Source organism: Saccostrea echinata, unplaced genomic scaffold (genome assembly GCF_033153115.1).
Source record: "Saccostrea echinata isolate AGI-Se365-2 ecotype Australia unplaced genomic scaffold, CSIRO_AGI_Sech_v1 ptg000001l, whole genome shotgun sequence".
NCBI classification, from domain to species: domain Eukaryota; kingdom Metazoa; phylum Mollusca; class Bivalvia; order Ostreida; family Ostreidae; genus Saccostrea; species Saccostrea echinata.
Genome location: NW_026889750.1, coordinates 1,027,480 through 1,050,590, shown reverse-complemented (window position 1 = coordinate 1,050,590; position 23,111 = coordinate 1,027,480). Strand labels below are relative to the sequence as shown.

General features: G+C 34.2%; 1 protein-coding gene across 1 annotated transcript; it reads left to right on the top strand.

Moving 5' to 3' along the window:
* The first annotated feature begins 1,976 nt into the window (after positions 1–1,976).
* LOC133182671 (uncharacterized) lies at positions 1,977–22,486 on the top strand. Its single transcript, XM_061317527.1, has 6 exons — positions 1,977–2,147; positions 15,524–16,790; positions 17,989–18,062; positions 18,412–18,546; positions 20,269–20,467; positions 20,843–22,486. The coding sequence occupies exons 1-6, from the start codon at positions 2,103–2,105 to the stop codon at positions 21,163–21,165; spliced, it is 2,043 nt and encodes a 680-aa protein (XP_061173511.1). The 5' UTR covers positions 1,977–2,102; the 3' UTR covers positions 21,166–22,486.
* Positions 22,487–23,111: the final 625 nt, after the last annotated feature.

The window sequence follows — 23,111 nt, the reverse complement described above, 5'->3', positions numbered from 1 at the left end:
AAATTTCAACAACGAGAACTTTCCTTTAAATACTTAATTCACAATTTGAATATGATTTTTTTTTATATCTGAAGCTATAGGCATTCTGCACGCCTTGTTCACCCATCTTCTTTCTTTTTTTAATTTATGTGATTTCGTGTACATTTCTAAACCCAAAAAATATACATCGAAGTCACTGTGGATTCTCATCATTAAAAACTATCAGGTAAATTCAATTTAAGAATTTTAAACAAGCTCTACAGTTATTGTAAGTTTCTCGACGAAATACTGGCACAGAAAGATGTATTTTTCGCAAGAAACTCTGCATAAAGGTTATTAATCTGAAAAAAAGTGCTGTACAAAAATGTAAAATACGCATACTCTACAGACTTAATGAACGAGAAATTCTTTGATTTGATTTGAACTTTTGACTCCTTTGGTTCAAATGCTTCCGCGAACACCGCCAGATTACTCCATCTCCTTGTACTGCATTTAGACAAGAGTTAATGTTCCTCGTACAGATAAAAGTTCGGTAAGGCCACGGTTACCCGTCATAACGTCAATCAAGGTTTAAAACTCTACAGACGTTTATCAGATTTGTACACAATGACCAGGAAATTCTGTGTAATACAAACTCTATTTTTCTCCTTTCCACATCGTCTGATCAGTTTCTCGAATAATCGGAATTTTTTGCAAATGAACTAGAGAAGGTTGTAATTTTCTAAATTAAATGGTAAAGTTCGTTTCAAATATTTCACGAGAACAAAATGTGCAGCAATGCATGTGAAGATGAAAAACCGGATAATTTGTTTCTACTGGAGGCATTGCTAGATTACATTATATAACATTCAAAAAAGTCCGAGAGAAAGTTTGCCTGTGATGAGCCTTAATTGACAAGATGGGTCTGGCGCTCTGCATTAACCTCCATGGTTCGTGGGAACTCGAATCCATGGATTGTCAGCGGGCTACTGTTACAATTGCTCAGCCACTCACGAGTAAAAACAGAAGGTATTTTATTTTTTCCTCCATTTTTTATGAAACTCAAGCACTGTTTCATGCAGCAAAAAAGTGTACCACAACCCGTGATCCAGACAGAGTAAGCTCCGCTTTATTAGAGATCAACTGAGGTTCCAATCATTAACAAGGTCACTAACCTATCAGGTGCAAGGTTACATCTCAGATGATATTTTCGGCCAATCGCAAAATGGTTTTAACAGTCTTTATATGGTGATATCGACATTTCAACCTCCCCCCCCCCCCCTCTCCCTTGCAGATAGTACTTTTTCCCTTTCTTTTCATTTTATTTTTAACTTTTTGATCAGCAAATGTTGAAAACAAAAATATTTATATGTTATATTTTAAATACTGAATTGAAATGAAATAAGTTTAGTCAGATTTGCATTTCAAATGCTCTTAAACACAAAATAATTGGAATCCCCCCCACTCTATCCTAAAGATGTATAAAATTATACATTTGAATCATTTAAAAATTTTCAAAAATTTAATTGACGCATACTTGTAAATGAAATAGTTTGGCAATTTAAATGGTTTATAACTAGTGAAAACGGATTAGGGGAATTCCGTTCGTCATTATTTTATAATTGTCGGAAATATTTCTTATATTTATTCTTAGATCTGTTTTATCAGCTTATAAGGAGTTGAGAAAACAAAATGTGTCCTTATTTTGACCCAGTACCTTGAGGACAACTTATCGCTTTGATATGAACTATACAGATATGGCACTTAATATAATCACATCGCATTGCAAGTGTATACGGTGACATAACAAGGACATGTTATTTAAATTACAGCATTAAAAAAAAAATTATTTTGGTGTAGTGGATTTGGATTTTTTTTTTTTTTAAGTCCTGTGACGTAGCTTACACACAAGAGAATTGTGAATGAGTGACAGCTACTATTTCAGCCCCGTCAAATCCAATGGAGCGATCAGTTCGGCCTATCGTACGCGTGTAAACGGGTGATCCATTCAAAAGATCGGGGAAATTTAATTTTTGTACTGGGGATATGTTCCACCTTACTCATTATTTAGTCTGACGACTTTAATTCTTAAATTTTGTATTTATTTATTAACTGGAATTTGATATAAGACTAGTTACATTACAATGAAGCTGTGGTTTATTGCGTTAGTGATCATTTCTATTACACAGGTAAGAAAACTTTTATCTTCAAATGAATATACACCTGTAAAAAGGAAGCAAATTGTATTATTTGATGATGTATTTAATTATTTGATGATTTATATTATTATTTCGTGATTTATTTTATTGATAATGTACCATACTTTCATTCTTTACAACAATATTGTAAAGTTTTCATTATATATGAATATTCATCACTTTTGCTGATATTTAAAAGGTTAGAGTTTTAGACAAGTAGAACTTATAGAAATACAAGTTTCTGACAAATTGTAAGGAATTAGACAGTTTTTTAAAACTGAAGTTCGTGTAATTTTGAAAGAAAAGAAAACAATACTTTTATAAATTTGATTCTGAATATGGATATTAAGAAAAACTTCCGCATCACTTCGGAAAATTAATTAACCAATACTTGACTTTGATATCGCAGAACTACATTAATCGGCTAATGGTCTGAGATCTTGACATGAAATGGTGTCACTAGAGACGACTCATCTTTGATCCATGACAGGGAATTTCTCGTAAATTGTTAAAGAAAAAATTGATATTGCGTTTTTATAACGGTGACATTTGATGTATCTCGATGCTGACTTTGTGAAAACATTTTTCCGGGTTCCTTGAGTATAGACTTGGGCTTGCTGGTATAGTATATTGCGGTGGCTAGGTGATCAGCGCTGTATATATTTTCTAATGTGTCGGTCATGTAAGGAGATAATTTATTCTTAATTTATGGTAACGAACGTTGAGCTAACACTTTAGTCTCTGTTATAAATACTGTTAATGTTTACCTGTCATGAGCTCTCTGATATGTCTTTGTACTACGCTAATTTCGCGACAATTGTAACAGGAATAGGTCAAAAGAGTACTATCAAATTGATGCCACCGTTTTTCTCCATTTTTCCCAATCCAAATGTTTTATCTCCGTTATCTAACAAATAATAACGTCTGCTTACTGAGAACTCATTAATAATTAACAGAGACCCCCTTGTCATTTGATCGACCCGATATGTATGTCTTGTTGGATTTATGTCTATACTTTAATTTTATTTGGGTTATCTGCCTCATTTATTGTCGTGATAATTGAAGAATACATCTTGCTATGCCGGGATTTATGGATAAAAATGCGACATCTCTACGGATACAAGTCTTGGACTGTTCCGTCTTAATTTGATTTTATGACTAGAATTTCTTGTGCAACATCCAGAAATTTGATTGTGACATAATACTCCTTTGGTTAACACAAACTATGCACTGTACACAAGTTTTTTCTACTGGTTTTAAATCAATTTAGAATTTTTTATGATCAATTTTATTTAATTGTATTATCTCATTAATGTAGTTTAAGGTCTATTTAAATATCGATCATTTCAAAACATGTCAATAACTATTTCCTTAAAAAGTAGTTCAAATATTCATTTTGATGAATCTTTAAAGTTAATTGAAAAAAAAGTTTTGTGCAAGTTTGCGTAATTATTAAATTTCAGTGCTTGAACTGATGGAAGCTCACGATACCTGCATATGCACCGTGGCTTCGTGTGATCTTATGCTATCACACACATAACATTAGCTACCATATGCTAAATGTTATGTACTCACATGACCTTCTATTAGCCTGCCATCGAGGACACTGAGAGCTTTTCTGATGATGAAAACGGAGACCTGCAGCCTTATACTCACTTTTATCAAAACAACTAAGATTTCGCTTTAGAAAGCCACGTGTTCCCTCTGAGTTTATGATGCAACTTCCGGTTGAACTGTATGTCCCGTAGATTGCCTAGAATTTGTTAGTTTCATACCATGATGCTCCGCTTTCCTGCTTTTGTATTTTAATACAATGACTGAGCTTATGAACACCTTTTGATATGGATTTGACATTTCCTCAAAATACCAGGCTATTATTTACACCTATAAAAATAATGCAAATGCAATTGCAGTTTTCGAAATGGGATTTAAGAAAAACTCATAAAGTTAATCATGGGAATAATACCATGGAACTTTCATTTTAGTTGACATTTGTCAAGCCATTCAAACTATATGAGGTACAGACATAGGCGATTTGGATTTTTTTAACCATTGCAATGTTGCAAGATCGCCGAAACCTGCGAAAGGCAAGATCTAAAACGTCCAAAATCAGATATATATACGATTTATGATATTAGTGGTCAAAAATTATAATGCTCCATTTGAGTTCATATATATATGTAAACAAAAACTGTACCGATTTCATAAGTCTTTCTATTGAACTTTTTTCCCTTGGGTTGGTCTGCACATTGCGGTGACTCATTGCCTTTGATAAATATATACCTTTGCCGTTTTTCGTCTCGTCTACTTGCAATAAATTACTAACACCTCCAGTTGTAACCTGGCAGTTATGCAATTTTCATTTTACCTGTAGACAGCCCTGTAAAACAGATGGGACAAACTTTTCTGCGACTTGATAAGTCATGTCTACACTACCCTACATAGGCACTATTTTATGTGCAGATTCCGTTTCTGTTGTGCACCATAAATAAGCGGAATCTTTGAAATACGCAAGCTCATTGGAGAAAATCGTCCCTGAATCTACACCGAATACTCCCAAACCTACGGTGGTGCAAAGCGCTATAATTATAACTTAATAGGAACAAAATGAGAAAAATAAATGTCTGTTTTGTCAAATTATAGTTTATGATGTCCTAAATTAGGAAAGTTAAGTCTTCCATAACTGTCTCATGCGCCAGTTGAATATCAATTAATGCATGCCCTATATTGCAACATTTATATGTAAGACAACGCCTCTTAGCCAGTTATTAAGATGATATCAATTATTGGTATCAAACGGACTTTTTTCCCCAATGTAAATGCTTTGTAAAAACGTATATTTGAAGTAACGTGTCGTAATAATTTGATGAGTTGGTATTATCAGTTGATAAATCCGGGGGGTTAAACATGCACGAATTTGCCATATTGACATTTGACGCACTTCAGATCACAGCAAGGGTGATAATAATGAGGTATAGTGTAAAGTAATGGGGTCAACGTCTGGACTAAGGTCACTGTCAATTACTCTGGGTAGACTGAAGTCTCATGTACTATTGCTATTCTGTAACATCTTTTAGATGGTCTATCAAAGAGCTTGAGTATTCTAGGGTAATATACATCGATCTAAAAGAAAAGAATGTACAGACACAAATAAACCAAGTCCATAGTTTACATTGTTAAAGAGACTCGGAAAAAAAACGGGAAAAAATTAACAAAAGTAGATTTTTTCCATGGTCCTTGCAAATTTTGTCAATTCTTGTAGGCATTAGGTTTCGTAAAATTACAGGTTTCAGAAGCTAAAAAATCTATCAAAACTTCGCTATACATATATTTTTTTTATAAATTAAATCTTTTAAATTATGATACAAGTATCATAAAAACCTGATTTTTTCTCTCATTATGAATAAATACACAGTGTGGTTTGATCGAAGAGAGAGAGAGAGAGAGAGAAAATGAGAGGAAGAGAGGCAAGGAAATGGCCTGATGTTCTGAATCACAATTAGGTCATGACCTTTGGTGAGAGCTAATTTGGAGTATTTTAGCCAGCCTAAGACACGTCATGTCCTGTACATTACGTTCTTTGGTGACAGATTGATATATGGACTGTTAAAAGATGACATTCTTGACAGACTCATGTCGTAATGATAATGAAGATGTGATAAAGTGTCCGATCAAAGTCTGGGGCGATGTATTGAGAACAAGGTCAAATGTCAAGGTCGAGACTTGCTTTGTTCTTATATGGAGTTCTTTTTGGAGATGGACCACAATGTACTTAATATGGAATATGTGCTATGTGGAAAATTGCATAGACAAACATAACTCGAATATTCTTTGCATATTATCAGTTCAATGGAAAACAAAGTTCTTAATTTAGAATTGTTATATATTTACTTTGACAGTTGGTATTAAACATATTTGTTTGTTGATAATCAACAGACAAAATACAATAAAATTGTTTTTATAGCAAAACAGGGGAGAAAGCATACATTAGTACATAACATAACCAATACCTATGGGGACTCCATAAAATATTAGGTATAATTATCCTATACTTGAAAAGACTCTTTACTAAAAATGGCCTAGTTTTCTTGAATGACGCATAACCTTAAAAGAATATTGTCCATGAATTCATACAAAGTTTTCGTTTTGTGACCCACATTATACAGTATTCAACAGATCTATTCTTTGTCCTGTTCGGGACAGGAAGACCTAATTCCCCGGTGTTTGAGGACAACAGATAAACGAAGATTATCTATCAAAAATTGGATCAAACCGTAAAAATGTCAAATGAACTTTTAAGCCTCATCTACATGACAAGAGGATATGTACTTGTTCTTCCTCAAATACTGCACAAACATGTTTTAATATCTAATGCCTAGGATTGCTAAAATCCTCTTATTCTTATGGTCAGCAAGAATCTCCCTTTGCATTGCTAGCAAAAAAAAAGTTCCTTGCAAGGTTAATACTTCAGGAAAAGTCAAATATGCTTACCACCTATCATGATTTGTATTATTAGCATTTCGTATAATCCTACTATTAAGTGATCTTTAGGGATGGTACAGGGGAAACGTTATAAGTAGTTCTTTCGAAATGGTTGTAAAACGGGAGAAATTTTATTTTGTGTACATGGAATTGGACGTGGGTGGATTTTCATTTTTGAGTTGCACAATTTGTTTTAATAAATAACACTTCTTATTACACAGAATTAGTATTTTGTGCTTTAGCTCAAATTTCTAAAACATTTTGATCATTGTATTAACTCTTTGCAGAACATATCCGCCGAATCCTGATATTCGAAGGAAAAAATTATTTTGTCTGTAAGTGAGGATCTGTTTGACAAATATCAACATAACGCTGTTTGTACAGGTATACATTATTTGACAAAAGTCTGGTGTGTTTAATACCCGTCAATATAGACGGTGGGTCGTTCCGCCATAGGATCCTTCAGTTAGCTTTCAATTCTATCAACGTTCAATCGTTTACATGAAAGAGGAGCTACTCATCCAGATCAAAGAATTTGGCACACCTGAAATTAATAGTACACACCTTTACAGTAATTGTTCTGCTTAACGTCTTAATCTTAAAGCCGGTTTTGGTCAGTTAATAACGTATTGCACAATGGACGTTAATTCAGTGTTTGTGTATTATGAGATCTTTTTCGTAAAGAACGGATTGTATTTAAGTAAATATTTTTATATTAGAGCTTAAAATTACTTATTAGAATTTCTGGACCTGGTGACATTTTTTTTTTCAACATATCTAGGTCATTGACCTGGATAAATAGAACTAGGAACTAGTCCTTGTGTTGTGTCAACTTCAAACCATTACTTTAAAAAAAAAAAAAAAAAAAAAAAAAAAAAAAAAAAGCAATAATTGATTAGTCGTTTATCGTTAGAATTTGGCGGTTAGATTGAATTTCTTTGTAGAAAATCGATACAAAAAGCACTGACAAATGATAAAGTTAATGGAAACAAAATATAATCTTGGTTACAAAGTGTAGAGTTAATTAACTACATTTTTATTGCAGGAACGAAACAAAACAATCACGTAGTATTGTTTTTGAAAGTATGTGTTGGGGGGGGGGGGGTTACAACTTGCCTGAAAATACTTTGACAAGCAAAAAAAAAATTAAATTGTCCAAACTACAAAATCATATTTCGGGGGGGGGGGGGGGGGCAGCTTTTCAAGGATCATTTTCAAGAGTAAAAAGTTATGTTTGGGAAAAAAGTGGAGGGGGCAGGCCCCCTAGCTCCTCCTGATACTACATGCCTGCGGAAAGAAACGTTTCTTGTGTAGTTTGAAATACATTGTAGTCACACAGATATGTCAAGATAATAGGTACTTTTGTTCTTAACATGCGACTTTATCTCGTGTTCCCCTACGACACTAACAAACTTTTCCTGAAGCCAAGTGGCCAACATCGACAAAATAAATATTCATTGTAAAAATTGCTTTGGTCAAGGTTTGATCAGTTTATCATCATTACATACATTGAATGTTATTGGTGGGGGCACCCGTCATGAATATATACGGTTTAAAGTTTGAACACCTTGTGGCCATAAAACCTTGGGTACTGATCGTCCGGATGCTATGATCGCCCACGAGTTGGCGACATTAGTCATAAGAATTCAAATATCATCTCTTAACTTCAAGTTGGTCATAGTCTTTCTTAAATTTTAGAACATACTAGATGTTCAGCGACCATTCGTCAAGACATCATGTTCTTAATTCGCTGTGACAAGCACTAAATGATAATTGAAACACCAAAATGTGTAATTAATTAAAGTTAACCAAACCGCAAAATAGAGGTCACATTGTCTCCCACTTCCTTTAACGGGGAGTAACGATAGTGTCCGTTTTTGTAAAAACGAACAAAGAACTGAGTGATAAGCAACTTAATGGTCAATAAAAGAGAAAATGAATTTTAGAGGAATTGAAAAGATGGCTGAAGTGTGTTTGGTCGAAAGACACGTGTGAGGGCGTATTGACCACAATAAAGACGAAATAATATTTCTTGAAATAAGTTTGTGGTGTAACTCATTTTGCTGTATATAAGAAATTCAAGAGTTAAAGTTTTCAGAATTTACAAATACAGTCTACAAAGCAGGTCAGCTAAAGGTGATTTTTCCCTGATTTTAAAAATTGTTAACTTTAAGGGGACAATCATTTGTTGTAAAGCGTACGACACTCCGAATCAGGAACTGTCCTGACAAGCGGTGAACAGACAGCTCCCTTCCACTCACGACATCCGGCACTGTCACTAGGTTATAGAGTGAATATCTAACATTGGCATTAATAAAACATATATATGCGGAAATGAATTTTCTGTCTTAGTCACATATTTATGGTGCAATTGCTAAAATACTGGTCAAGTAAAAGAGAAAGTAATGTAAGTTTTCTACGTTTAAGAAAATATGGGGGGGGTTTTGGCACAAAAAAACTTACACCAATAATTTTTGTTGGTTATTATTGGTTTTTTTGATTATTTTTTTCTTTGATTTTATCATGGTTCTTGCTGCGAACCCCACAGAAGTATTCATACCAAACACAATCATAAGTGAGTACCACATGCAGGGTAAAAAATCTTTCCCAGAATCTGTTATTATCCGCTCCATATAAATACTGTCTACTAAATAGTCTTCTGTATGAATTTTTTGCCATAACTTTCTCACACTGGCCAGGAAGGAATTGATTGTATCAAGAAGCAAATCTTAAAATTCCTTTTGTTTATATAAAAAAACAACCAATTAAGTAATTTTGTTCAATCACTGGTACTTTGCAAAAAAAAATCTTTACACTGAAAAGAATCTGACATTTTTTCGCTAACTTCGTGAAAAGGTGGCTAATTTTGTAAGATTTTCTATTGGAAATCGCTTAGTGATCAGCAAATGGGGGGAATGCTGGAAAATGAAATTATGGAAAAGTGCATACAAGCAATTGCTGAATCTTTTCTTTGGAAACTTTTTAAAACAGATTCAAAACTGTAATACTTGAGCTGAAATTTAAAAAAAAAAACACGTTTGTATTTCCAATTCTACTTTGTTGTAAGCAAAATCTTCAATAAATTTTACACTTGCATTGGATTGTATCAATACGTGAGATATTTTCACACACAACAACAAAGCCCTCCCGGGGAAGGTAGACAGTCGGAAATAGGGGAGACACAAATTAACTCGTACAGAGTTGAGCATAATGGGGCAAATTACATCGTGTTTTGTGCAGCCAACAGAAGCCTCGCCTGAACTTCAACAGATAATGCCTTTTGATTGAATTAAGCAATTCAAGTGAACGTTTAATTTATCATATAACAGATTGCCACATGTTTAAATGAATTGAGTGTATACAGTATATATAAAATCGCATGAAAATTATGACGCGTTTACTTTAACCGTGACAGATGTTTGGTTCTCATCTTATTGCTGTAGCACCTTTGTGTTTAGGAAACAGTACGGTTAAGGACTCTCCCAAGAATGTAATCTTTTGATAGTCTTTTCACCCTAGTCACGTGGCACCGCTCCAAGCTAATTGCATTACAGTTCTAATTCACGAATAATACTATCTCTGTAATTTAACACTAAGCTTATTGACCGTGGGCCATTTGTCCATAGATGTCAGTAAAATATTTGATGAAATAAAACATAGTTCATCAAACATAGTATGGTATACATATCTGTCGTCAATATCACATCAAGCGATGCGTGCATCTGTTGAATATTTCAGAACTCTTGGTGACCAACACGGTATGAACATATATCACTGAGAGTATGGAAAAGTACAGCTTCTTACTCTCTTCAAAAATCAGCAGTATAGTTTGAAAATTGATGTTTTATGAATATGACTTAGGCGTTTTCTCTAATGCATGAAGGGATGGATGCAGCAAAACAGCTTGAGGTTCCTGTCAGGCTTAAATGTTGATTTCTCTGCTTCTTTTTTTTTTTCCCTGAAGATTTCCTTTTTTCATTCTGGAATTAGCGTTAGTTCTTTGTTGTCGGAGACACGTGTCAAATGAATATTTCATAATTGGAGAAGTTACGAGAGAGAAATATGTCTCGTAAAACATGCATAATTTAGTAGGGTTAAATTAATGGAAACAGGGCGTTTTTGAATTCTGTAACACATTCACTGGCAATTATCACTACTGCTCTTCATTTCGAAGAAAGAGGTGTTTAAATTATAATTAAATATTCAAATTGTATTTCCTGTGCATGGCATCAATTACTTTATTTGATAAAGTGACAATTTTTTTTCTTAATATTTTGTTGGTTTTCAAATTGGGATGATCTTTTTAAGAGATAATTTCCGGACATAAGTTTGCAGTGCAGATAGTGACTGGATGTAAATTTTTACGTTTCCCTAGTAACGGTTGACAAATCAATTGTATAACAAGAAGCGGGCTTTGTTGACTCTCTGCTTTACAAACACCTTGTCTTGGCCAAGGAAACGAGAAAATAATAAATGTAACCCACTTGTCGAAGTGAGTTTTCATTAGTCTGATCTAAGTGCATGTTTGTCGATTAAGCATGAACCTTGGTTTGCAAAGAGATGGCATTTTTATTTTAAACGTGTTACCTTCTAGAAATTTAAAATCTACACGAGAAATCTGCGGAGAGTATATCGTTTACCTGAAAATTCTTTAAAACATGTATCTGCCGAATGACAGAAAAAGATTAAAGGCGTTCGATAAGAATTGACATTTTTACATCTTTTGTCTGGTTCCCAGCTACCGTAACTGACAACTGGGGCTGCTGACTGTTAAACCTCTCCATTACAAAAATTAGCGTCACCTAGTGTGAACGTGTTGATGGTGCTTTATCAAATTCAGTTCCAGCAACGAAGCAGATGTTATTTTTTATGTAAAAACTGAACTCAATTACAGGTTTAGATTAACCCTTTTTTATTGGAACATACTGAAGTGATCAATTATTTTATATTACAATATTACAGATGCTCTTTAGGTGTCACGTGATTTATGAAGCGACAAGTCAATTCCTTGTGTGAATGATCAACATTTGTTTAATTAATTCCGTTGCAACGTGTACTTTTTATGATTAAGCAATTATTTCTCCAATATCATCAGGCTATAAAACATTCCTTTTTCCTTTTTCATTGGTTATCATAAACTTTCAGATTGAAGTGCAAAAATCAACATTACTGATGCTCCAAATCAAACAGAAACATCAGATACGATTGATCTTTTACAATGTCATCAAATTTTAATGAGCTGCCATTTGCTCTCTTCCTTTTTGCGGATGCTGCCATGACCGTTGGAACTAAGGCAATTGGAACCAAGGGAGGGGACGAGGGGCACTCACTATTTTGGTCCATTGAATGTGATGTACAGTTAGAACAAAAGTTAAAAAACCTAGAACCCAATCTTCCCCTGGGAGTAAGAATTTGAAGCTTGATTTCTTGAATAATGGTTCAGAATTTTAACGTCCCCCTTTGAAAAAGGATTTCGGTTGTTTTTTTTTCGGATAGCAAATATCATTTTTGGTATTTTAGTCCGACAAAAATATTAGCACTATGGCCCCCTCAAGTCTAACCCCCTCCATCTTCCCCAATCAAATGAAAAGCTTTTAATGGGCTCACGTGCAATAAATAACATTAAGGTGTGTGTAATGATATCGGCTACATTTAATATCCTATATCTGTCTTTTTACCCCTTTTCCATACATGTACATGTATAATGAACTCATCTATTACTCACAGAATACAGAATAGGATATACACATAAATTAATACGTTTTTTTAATTAGAGAAAGAACATATATAGACTGTTACCCTGTCTAATTTATCCTGTCCATTTTTAAAAATTATATATTGTATAAAATTAAAATATTTTTATACCTATTATAAGAAACAGATCTGTTTTAAATCTAGAACAAAAATGACCCATTAACGTACATAAGAAAAACGCACGGCCGTTTCATATATGCGAGCAAAGAAATTCTACAGAGGAAATATTTACTCATTAGACAAATTCTGAGCAGCAGTGTTAAACAAAACATCTAAACTGTTTATGACACGGCAGAACTAAACGCTATAAACAGAATTGTAAAAAACGATTCGAACACACTCGCCCAGCTACTATACCGGAGAACAGTCATTGTTTACCGAGCCTCGAGTAGCCGATGGTAAAGCTTGAGTTTTGCTTGATGGATGAAAAACAGACAAGGATTCAGCTTATTATGCTTCGCTTTCAATTTTCATGCACTGTCTGAACTGTTTTAAAGACACTCACAGCTGGTCAGGTTTAGGTAAACTTAGCAACATCTATAGAACTTGACCCGGTTTAACATTTTTATTAAGACGCTGTTTAAGTAAACACAAACGATGAAAGTATTTATCAATATTGATTGCTATGGAACAGCTGATCAGAACATTGTTTGAATTTCTACAAGATTTTGCAGGTTTCTCAACCATGGACGATAAAAACGGTCCATTAAAACAACAGATAAAAAAAACTAGTTGCCTTTATTTGCTGGATGAGAACAAAGAATTATTCGTTGTGGACAAATATTTAATTATTGATTCAAACACAAGCTTTTAATGATCAGTTATATTCCCACGTTTTTAGAAAAGATTTTCTAGCTAGGACAAATAAGATCTTGATAGTGAAAAAATTTGATTTTATTTACAAGACACTTCATCTCTTGAAAGCGATTTTGCATCTTTAATGTCATTGTTAGATGAAACATCGGTTTAGAATTATTCCTTATTTGTTATATTGCTACATTTTTGCTTTTTTAATTCCCTTTCCCTGTAACATAATTACTCCAACCAAGTGGATCACTTCTGTTTTACAATGTCCTGGTCAAAGACTGAATATTCTGAATACACACATACCCACAACTTCCTCTTTGAATACTTCTTGCTTTGTTTAAAATGTGTTTTATGAATCAGATGAAATCTGGACATGTATATAATGATAGCATTTTATTTAAACTCCCTTTGAGTAAGACAGGATGTTGTACAATGTCGGGAATTAACCTAGAACAAAAATTCAGCAAATGTCTTTGACATATTCTGGGCGTTTTCTAAGAACTTTATATTGCTAATTAATTTCCGTATTGGAATAAATCCATTTAATTTCTAATTTGATATACCAAGCTTCAAAATACACTTGCACATTTCGTTACGTCATGATAGTCATACGATACTTACTGTTTAATTACAAATGTTTAAATCTGTATGTAAGCTTAATTCAGTACATTCGGCCAAATAGAATGACATGCGTTTCTTATCTCTTCTTTTGTGCACGTCGAAAAAAGGCTATAGACCTATCCCTTATCGTTAATTTTCTGACGCAATTTAAAAAAAAAAGTTTAAAGAAATCCTTGAGAATTTGTCAGACATTACCACTTTTTCCTGGCTGAGTCCGGTTTGTGAATTATAGACCTAACGATTGTTGCCCTTTTAATCAAACACTTTTATTAAGCAGTCGGTAGAGTATTATTTGCTTTTGAGCATTGACGTCTAAGGGTGCATGGTGCATGGAGTTGTGATTGTTATCTGTATTTCCCCAGCCACAGGTATATCAACAAGTATACAAACACAGGTAGATTAATAATCATCACAAATCTTATCACCTGATCCATCAAAAAATACAGGCCAATGTAGGCCAAATTCATTCACTATTTTACCTTAAATCCTCCATGGTGATATATCAAATGTATGTATGTATATGAAAACAGTTTTCCCTACCATCTAGTGAAAGTGAATGAGGTGTACAACAAAGCACCGAGCACACCCCCTTTCTTTGATACCTCATTAGTGATTTAATATACTTTTTTTCTTAAAAAAAAGTCACTTGACGTTGGTAAATAACACATGCAAAGTTAAGGCATTATATTTTTATTTGAACAAGCATTCTGATAGTATTGCATTAGCAATACTAGTCCCCTACCGGCAAGTGTAATCTGGTTCCCGTTAAGAATTGAAAATGTCATAATTCCGTCAAAAATCAATGAAGCGGGACGAAATGCAAACTTAATCTATAACTAATCAAGGTAAAGTCACACACCAAAAATCAGCTCAATATCTGAAAGCATTAAGAAGAAAAATGCGGAAAACCCCTAAAAATTGAAAAGGCCGTAATTCCGTCAAAAATCAATGAAGCGGAACGAAATGCAAACTTGACCTGTAACTCATCAAGATACACTCACACACCAAAAATCAGCTCAATATCTGCTAGCGTTTAGGAAAAAAGTGCGGAAAACCAAGTGGGACAGACTGACAGACAGACAGAGGGACAGACAGACAGACAGACAGACGGACGGACAGACTCAGAGGAAACCTATAGTCCCCCCCCCCCCCCGGTTTCACCGGTAGGGGACTAACAAGCATTGCATTAGCAATACTAGTCCCCTACCGTCAAGTGTAATCTGGTTCCCGTTAAGAATTGAAAATGCCATAATTCCGTCAAAAATCAATGAAGCGGGACGAAATGCAAACTTGATCTATAACTCATCAAGGTAAAGTCACATATCAAAAATCAGCTCAATATCTGAAAGCGTTTAGAAGAAAATTGCGGAAAACCCCTAGAAATTGAAAGGCCGTATTTCCGTCAAAAATACATGAAGCGGAACGAAATGCAAAGTTGATCTATTACTCATCAAGATACACTCACATACCAAAAATCAGCTGAATATCTGCAAGCGTTTAGGAAAAAAGTGCGGAAAACCAAGTGGGACAGACTGACAGACAGACAGAGGGACAGACGGACGGACAGACTCAGAGGAAACCTATAGTCCCCTCCGGTTTCACCGGTAGGGGACTAATAACTTTGAATGATGATACACGTATAATCAAACATATGCATCTAGTATTCCACATATATGTAATGTAAAATTTTGAATGTTTTGTAGACACATGGCCGCCGAAAAGATTGTCGTCAGTGTAAAGCGGGGCATTATGCTAGAAGAACTTGTAATGAATTACATGATACCGTATGTGCACAGTGTCCAGTGGGTACATATACCCCTGAATCAAACACTCGTGAACTATGCTATTCTTGTTCTACATGCAAGGAAGGTTATTTCGTCATCAAATCATGTACTTTTAGACATGATACCGTTTGTGGTTCATGTGAACTTAAAGATTATAGTGAATTAAATAGTTATAGTACAAAATGTGCTCACAAGAGGAAAGGGAACCAAAATGACCAACCATTGGAAACTCCTTTAACCTCTGATGACTCTCTTGACATTTCGGGAGATGGTGAACTGATTGTAGATCATGGCTCATTAAAACCAACAGTTATTGATGACGTCATCATTGACAAGGAATCAGTGTCCAACACATCTCAGTTAGAGAAAGACGCATTAGAGGAGGGAAGTGGGGGATTTAATATTAGTGTACCCTCTGAGGAGCTTGAATCATCACCCACATTCACATCCCCACAGTCAATATTAGTATCAAATGAGTCAACTACAGTTACATCAAATGCTACCTCCAAATCTGAAACATTACGTACAACATACCCAGAAACTACAAACGTAACGTCAACATCTGAACCTAGTTTAAATACATCATCTACTATTGTTATATCTAACACTGAAGGACCAAGTTCAACCACTTCATCAGCATCTGAACCAACTACAATATCTACAACTGAACCAAGTTCAACAATAATACCTACATCATCAACACTTGAACCAAGTTCAACAACAATACATGCATCATCAACACCAGAACCAAGTTCAACAACAATACTTACAACTCAGTCGGAAATACCAGATCCAGAACCCGAGCCAGAACCTACACACAAACCAGAACCCAAACAAAGCACAGCTGAATCTAAAACAGAAGCAACGACAACACAGACAACAAGCACAACTCAAGCAGTGACAACAAAAACAACAAAAATCCAAACAACACTAGTGCCAACAACATCTACCACTACATTAACGACTACAAAGTCTAAGGACTACTTCATCGACAAAGATGACAGTATCATCATTGATTTAAGAGGAACAACAGAAAAGATTATAGACCTGAGAACGAAAAAGACAACAGCGAGTCCAAAATTAAAGACAACAACATCAAGGACGATAGATTTGGACAGAGACAAAGGAATTGTTATCGAAACAGGCATAGAAGAAGACGATGAAAAGGAAAGATATGATGTACCAGGTTGGTATATTTCCTATTTCGAAATTTTTAAATGTGTATTGATTGCCCAATCGACAGTGTTGAGTTTATGCACGGTGCCCTTTAATGCTTTATTTTAAACGTGTCTATTTGAGTATATTGTTTTTGAATATTGTAAATATTTATATATTGATCACATTTCCCCAAAAGGGATCCAGAAAGGGGGAGGGGTTGCAAGTTAAAGAGGAAAAGAAAGGCAACCATATTCTGGGTCCAAACTTTTATATGCCAATTCTAAATATTTTCCCCCAAAAAATGGGATTGGCTCGCCCAACTTCCTTAATGAATGACACGCCATCAGGTCTTAAGATAAACATGTAAAAGCAAGACAAAGAGATACAATGTAATTTACCGATGATAATATAAAGATAAATATTTCTATACGTTACAGCGGAAGTTAACTTAAACCACGATACATTATAATCATATAACCTGAAATATTTTACTGTCTTTAAATTTCCCGCTTCATCCAAAACTCTCAACTCACGTGCATGGTTTTTGATGCTAAAACGACCCCCTGATGCGGCCAGAGCATTAAAGAGATAAGAAACTTAGTTTTGGAATGTTATCGAAGAGTCTTCCAAAATGAATGTGTATTTCCTGAGTGATATTTGCTATGGGGGTTTGGCAGGGCATGTTTATTTTCAATAGTGATCAAACAACCAAATTATATTCACAAAACTCTTGAGCAGAATCTTAGAAATGAAAAAGCATCAAGCTGCGCCATCAATACGTCATTAACAAATTTTAAAAGTATAAAAACTTTAGTTTGTGCATCTATTTTTAATCCTTAGAGTATTATGTTTATTATATTTGAAGTATAAAATTCATCAAAATATAAGACGTCAATTTTTGAGACCAACCCCAATATTTTATATATCTTGAATATGATACTGTAACTTAAGAAAGAGATAAAATAGGGTGTTTTCGAATTTTTGTGTTATTGGGGTTTCGTCTAAACGGAGTATTAAACTTAGGCTGTGACTTTCGAGGTACGATTTTTGTAGCTGGAATCTATTTACAGAATTTCAAATTACAAAACTGTTGTCTGTCTAATGTCAATTTGATATCTGTAGCATGTTTTATGCATTAATTCATTGAACTTGTAGTTAATTTATAATGATCAAGATGGAAAAATCATGAAAATATTCTGTTCTTAATCGATAACGCCTATTTTCAGATTTTACACTACCAGAAACTGAAATCAAAGAAAAATCGCCATTGCAGCCTGGTGCTCTTGGTTCTGAGAAAATGGTAAGATCGACACGCCCATATAACGCCCTCGTAGTTAATGCAATTTACTGTACGTGGTATGCTTGATAAAACTCATTTATAAATTCCGTTTTTTTTTTTCAGAAAATAACATGATTAACTGCAGAAAGCCAGTTTTAAGAATTCTTTTTTGAAAATATATTACAAAAGATAATTTTATACTAACTTGTCGTATTGTCTGAGATTAACATAACTTTGAAATATAAACTGAAAACTTTTACCAGGAAATAATTGAGGTACCTACTTTAACATATCTTGGATTTGAAGTATTTGAATGTAGTTCCTCATCTTTGATGCTATTATCGAGTAACCTGTTAATGAATTCTAACAGGATGAAGAAGACGGAATTAAAGTGGGCATTGTCGTCGCTATTGTGATTGGCGCTGCGGTCATCTTCTTCCTCATCGGGTTTCTCGTCAGCAGATATTGCAGAAAGAGGCGGTCTGGAAAGTTTCATGTTAAAAACGTAAGTGTGTAATGAAAATATGGAAATCTAGAATTTTAAACTACAATCCTCTGATTTTTATTATTGGCTGTAAATCGATATAGGTAACACAGATTGGGTCGTGTTTTGTCTGATTTGTTTGGTCTTTGTTTCACTAAATGACTACAGGGTGCTCCTACATATTGGGCTAACAGCGGGTGCGACCTGTCGACGGGGGATGTTTACTCCTCCTAGGCACCAGATCCCATCCCTGGTGTTTCCAGGGGTCCGTGTTTTTGCCATGTTCACGATTTGTTTCAATTTGTTTAATGAATTTATGAGATTGATCACTGTTCGTTTTCTTCACCTTTTACATAGAGATACATTTTATGTAATCAATTAATCAAAATGGTGTGTCATTAATATGAATGCAATCGTTTTGAGGAAGACTCTTAATATTCTTGCATATTTTCTCTATATTAAAGGGAAACTAAACCAGCTCTTCATGTCAAGGTAGAAGTTTCTGAGCCATTTAGGACTGTTAAATATTGTTTACTGTGAAGACATCTGATCATTATGAACAGATAAATATGTGGTTAGACAGTTAATGACACGGTTAATTGTAATTGATTGCCTATGGTATGCAAGGACTGCATGTCCTGAATAGAACCTCCATGCTGAAAACTGGGACATACTGGCGTTATCGTTTTCTACATAGGATAAGTTATTTTGACGAAAAGGCAGGAAATCATACTTTTTTTTAGAATGAAGGTCAAAACGTTTATAATTATATTTTGTTGATACGTCTCGTGACAACTTGATATTTGCGAGAAAATCTTTTTACTACTTTAATAACTCCTATGTTGTACTATACTAGCTGTTATGAGTGTTTGACATAAAAAGGTATTTGATCTTTTCATAAGGCCTACTTATGGATGACAAGCTTTCAATCGCCCACCCACAGTTAAGCGAATTATGCACCAAAATAGCAGAGCACTAATCAAATAATAGCGAAAATCCAACTTCCAATGCAGTTTGTCCCCGAACGAGGTATTACATACCTTTTCATTTTCATACCAAGATCTGCAAATAGAAAAATCGGATCTGAAATAATTACCATGTAACTGACACATCAGTGAGTCAGGGAAATTAACGTTTCATGATGAATGGCAACAGTTTGAAATATTTTACCTATAAGTTATAACAATGTTTTTATCTTGTTCGAATCTGTCATCTATAAGAACCTTCTGTTTAAAAGGGTCATGTCATCTGAGTAGGTGCTTTTCCTGTTGCAAACATATCAAAACTCTATTAAACCATTTTAACGGAATGTTTAACATGTTAAAATGGAAAGTCATACCAAGTTTTAAAAAACAAAGGCGACAAAGACAAAGTCCTACGCAATTTTTAATCTAACTTAAAATTGAAGACATGCGATCTTGGGTTTGAACAGAGCCCAAAATTGGAAGATACAAGGTTTTATCTCCCATTATTTCCCCTGGTACTCGATGCAAATCTTTCAAGACATAGAAAGTGTTTTATGCTTTAATTATCATAACCATTAGATCTGATAAGCCCTTCGTAAACGTAGCAAATAACGAAATTCAAATTTGAAGTCTAAATCAAATTTTAAACTATAGTCTTCAAAAGATGTCAAAATGAAACAATATACAGGATCCTCATTTGATATGGGATTCTGTATGAAAAGAAACCAACTGAAAGATATATCTGTTACTATGGAAATTCTCTAATATATACCTACAGGATTTAGAGAGAGGCCCAGTTAAGGATAATGCTCCAACAGCTTTAGATTACAAAGATGGTGGAATTTATGATGAAATCGGCAAAGAAACGGTGACACTGGTCAATAACGGAAAACCCAACGGAACTACGCACTCTACAGAAGATGTGTATGCCGTCCCCGACAAACGCAAGAATGGCGAACCAGGATCACCAAAGATAGGTAAGAAAGTGGTACATGTACTTACTGCATTATGAACTGTCGACTTGGTTAATTACAAAATCTTAATTTTGCTCATAACGTTATTCAGTTTTCAAATTGTCATGTTGGATAATGTTCAACAGACAGTTTTTATTAGCTTATATGTTCTTTGTGATAATATCTCTTTTGATTCGTTAACCTGAATAACTTGGGCTAAAGTATGGATTGTTAAAGACGTGGACTTTTAATTAACGATTCTTAACTGTGATACTGAACAATAGATACATATACCATCTATTAAATCTAAATTTAATATGGAATTATTCTCTCACTACGAAATATTTTTGCATTTTTTTTCTCGCGTATGTCACTAATAAACAATTGGATGTTCTCCAGATGAACAGTTGAATAAAATCAAGTTTATTGACGACCCCGAAGAAGAGGCAGAACCGAAGGAAGGTGACAAGCTTTTGGATGACTCCGACGAGAAGTATTCCAGTTTCGCGTCTATTCCTAACGGTTCGGTAAAACAGAACGGTGACGTTGCACCCAACGATTATGTTTCAGAATCTAGTCCCATTTTGAGCTCAGGAGACACACATGAGAACCCGGATGAATCTGAAGAGGCTACCAGTGGAAAAGAAAGCGATGACGCAGAGATGTCGCCACTGCTTGAAAAAACGGAAGTTGATGAAAGCCAGAAAGAGACAAGCAGTTGAAAACATGAGATATGCTGAATTATCGTTTTATCGCATGTCTGCTCTCAAAAGATAGCCATGTTATATCCAGCGATTGCTTAAAAATTCAAAAATTATACCAAAGACCTGAAGAAACGTGTCTGCCGATGCTGGGTATCAACGCCGTGCCTTAGATTGTCGGAGAACAATTGCAGATCCCTCACCAGTAACGAATATTTCATGTTTGATTCTGTGCACTCGAAAATTTGAGGTTAAGCTATAATCATCACATTTTTTCTCTCTGATATAGTATTGTTCACATTTTCTTCCAACATCTGCGTCAGGGAAGTGATAAAGCAAGGCATGACAATATATATAAATTTAGTAGGTTTCAATTGGCTTTGTTGAGTTACAATTATTTACACGCCTATAATTTTTTTTACGAAGTGCAATGGTTGTTAATAATATTGATCAAACAGTGTTATTGTTGTTAGACCTTATGAATTAGTGCTTCTCTCTGTTTTTGTTTTGTTTCTCCGATTTTGTAAAAACACATTTATTAGTTAACATTTATTGAATGGATTAATTTTACAACATAGCAAAGTTGACATCGACGATTGGATGTACGATTTTTGTGTTTATCAGCATTGTGGTCATGTTCGTTACAGTCATTAATTATTTAATTTTATTTTGTACAAATACATCTCTCCCACTCATATTGTCCAGCTTTTTTGCGTCTTTTTTTTTTAATTTTCCCTGACTGTTATATAGATATCGTTGTGCTAAATGTTTGTGATTCGGTGTACATGATTTTCAGCCAGGAAGACGAACTTTTACTCGGAGTCCCTGCTTCTTATATAATGTACTTTCATTAATCTGAAATAGTTGTCTCATTTCTTGCATTATCATTTAACGTTAGCATACATGCATTATGTAACTACCAAGTAAAAAAACATGTACATTTAATTAAATGAATCCAGTTAACATTTTTTTCACACATTTGATGTGAAATTCTCGCATCTTATGTATTTGTTAGTTTTAACAACAATTGTTTTTAACTGTCTCTGATGAATTTGATCACAAAGTTTATACTAGTCTTGCCAATTTTAATGAGATGTGTCATAATACATGTATATTTATTATTTCATGAAAACATTACAGACTTCTCACTATAATCAGATTTTAGGGAAGTAGGGAATAATTTCGTGGCATTTTGTTCTCCATATTTATAACCTATAGTTTGCAACATCTGCATCAAGAAGAAGAAAAATTATTGCTTCAAAGTTGTAATAACGTTAATTGTGTGTCTGTATTTTTTATTTTAAGTATTTATTTCAAGATTAAAGAATTCAGATGGCTTGGAGTTAATTTCTGTCTTCCTTGATATAGTAGTTCTGTCAACAGTACCGCCGCGGAAGGATCTTCAGGAAACTCTGTGACAAGGGTAATAAATACAGACGCCATTGATCTCATCGGATTACTGCGCAGTAAACCCATAGAAAACAAATTGGTTATATTACATTGTTTACAAAAAAATGTGGGTGATGATAAAAAAAGATATTTACACCGCGATATTGAATCTTTTATTATTTAGGTATTCTTAATTTAAAAGATGGTATTTCAGTACAGCATTTGCGTGGGTATCATCCGTCTTTTTAAAAAAACAATATTTTTAAATATATATTTATAAATGAAGAAGATCAGTTTTTTTTAATTAAAACCCTAATCTCTATCTTGTCTGCTTAATTTAACAATCTTGGTGTTCTGGTAAGAGGTGAGAGAAACCATCTGCGATAAGAGAAGATGAAAAGGCATCCAGATTACAAATAATTACATCAACTATAAAACTTTGATAGCTCGACCGACCCTTTTTATTGAAAAGTTTTGATGTTCCAGGAGCACCTAAAAGAAACAAAAGGTCTTACTTACAAACCATGCAAACTGGGTCGTTACTTAACAGAAGGAGGCTCCTGCCAACTACCCTGGTA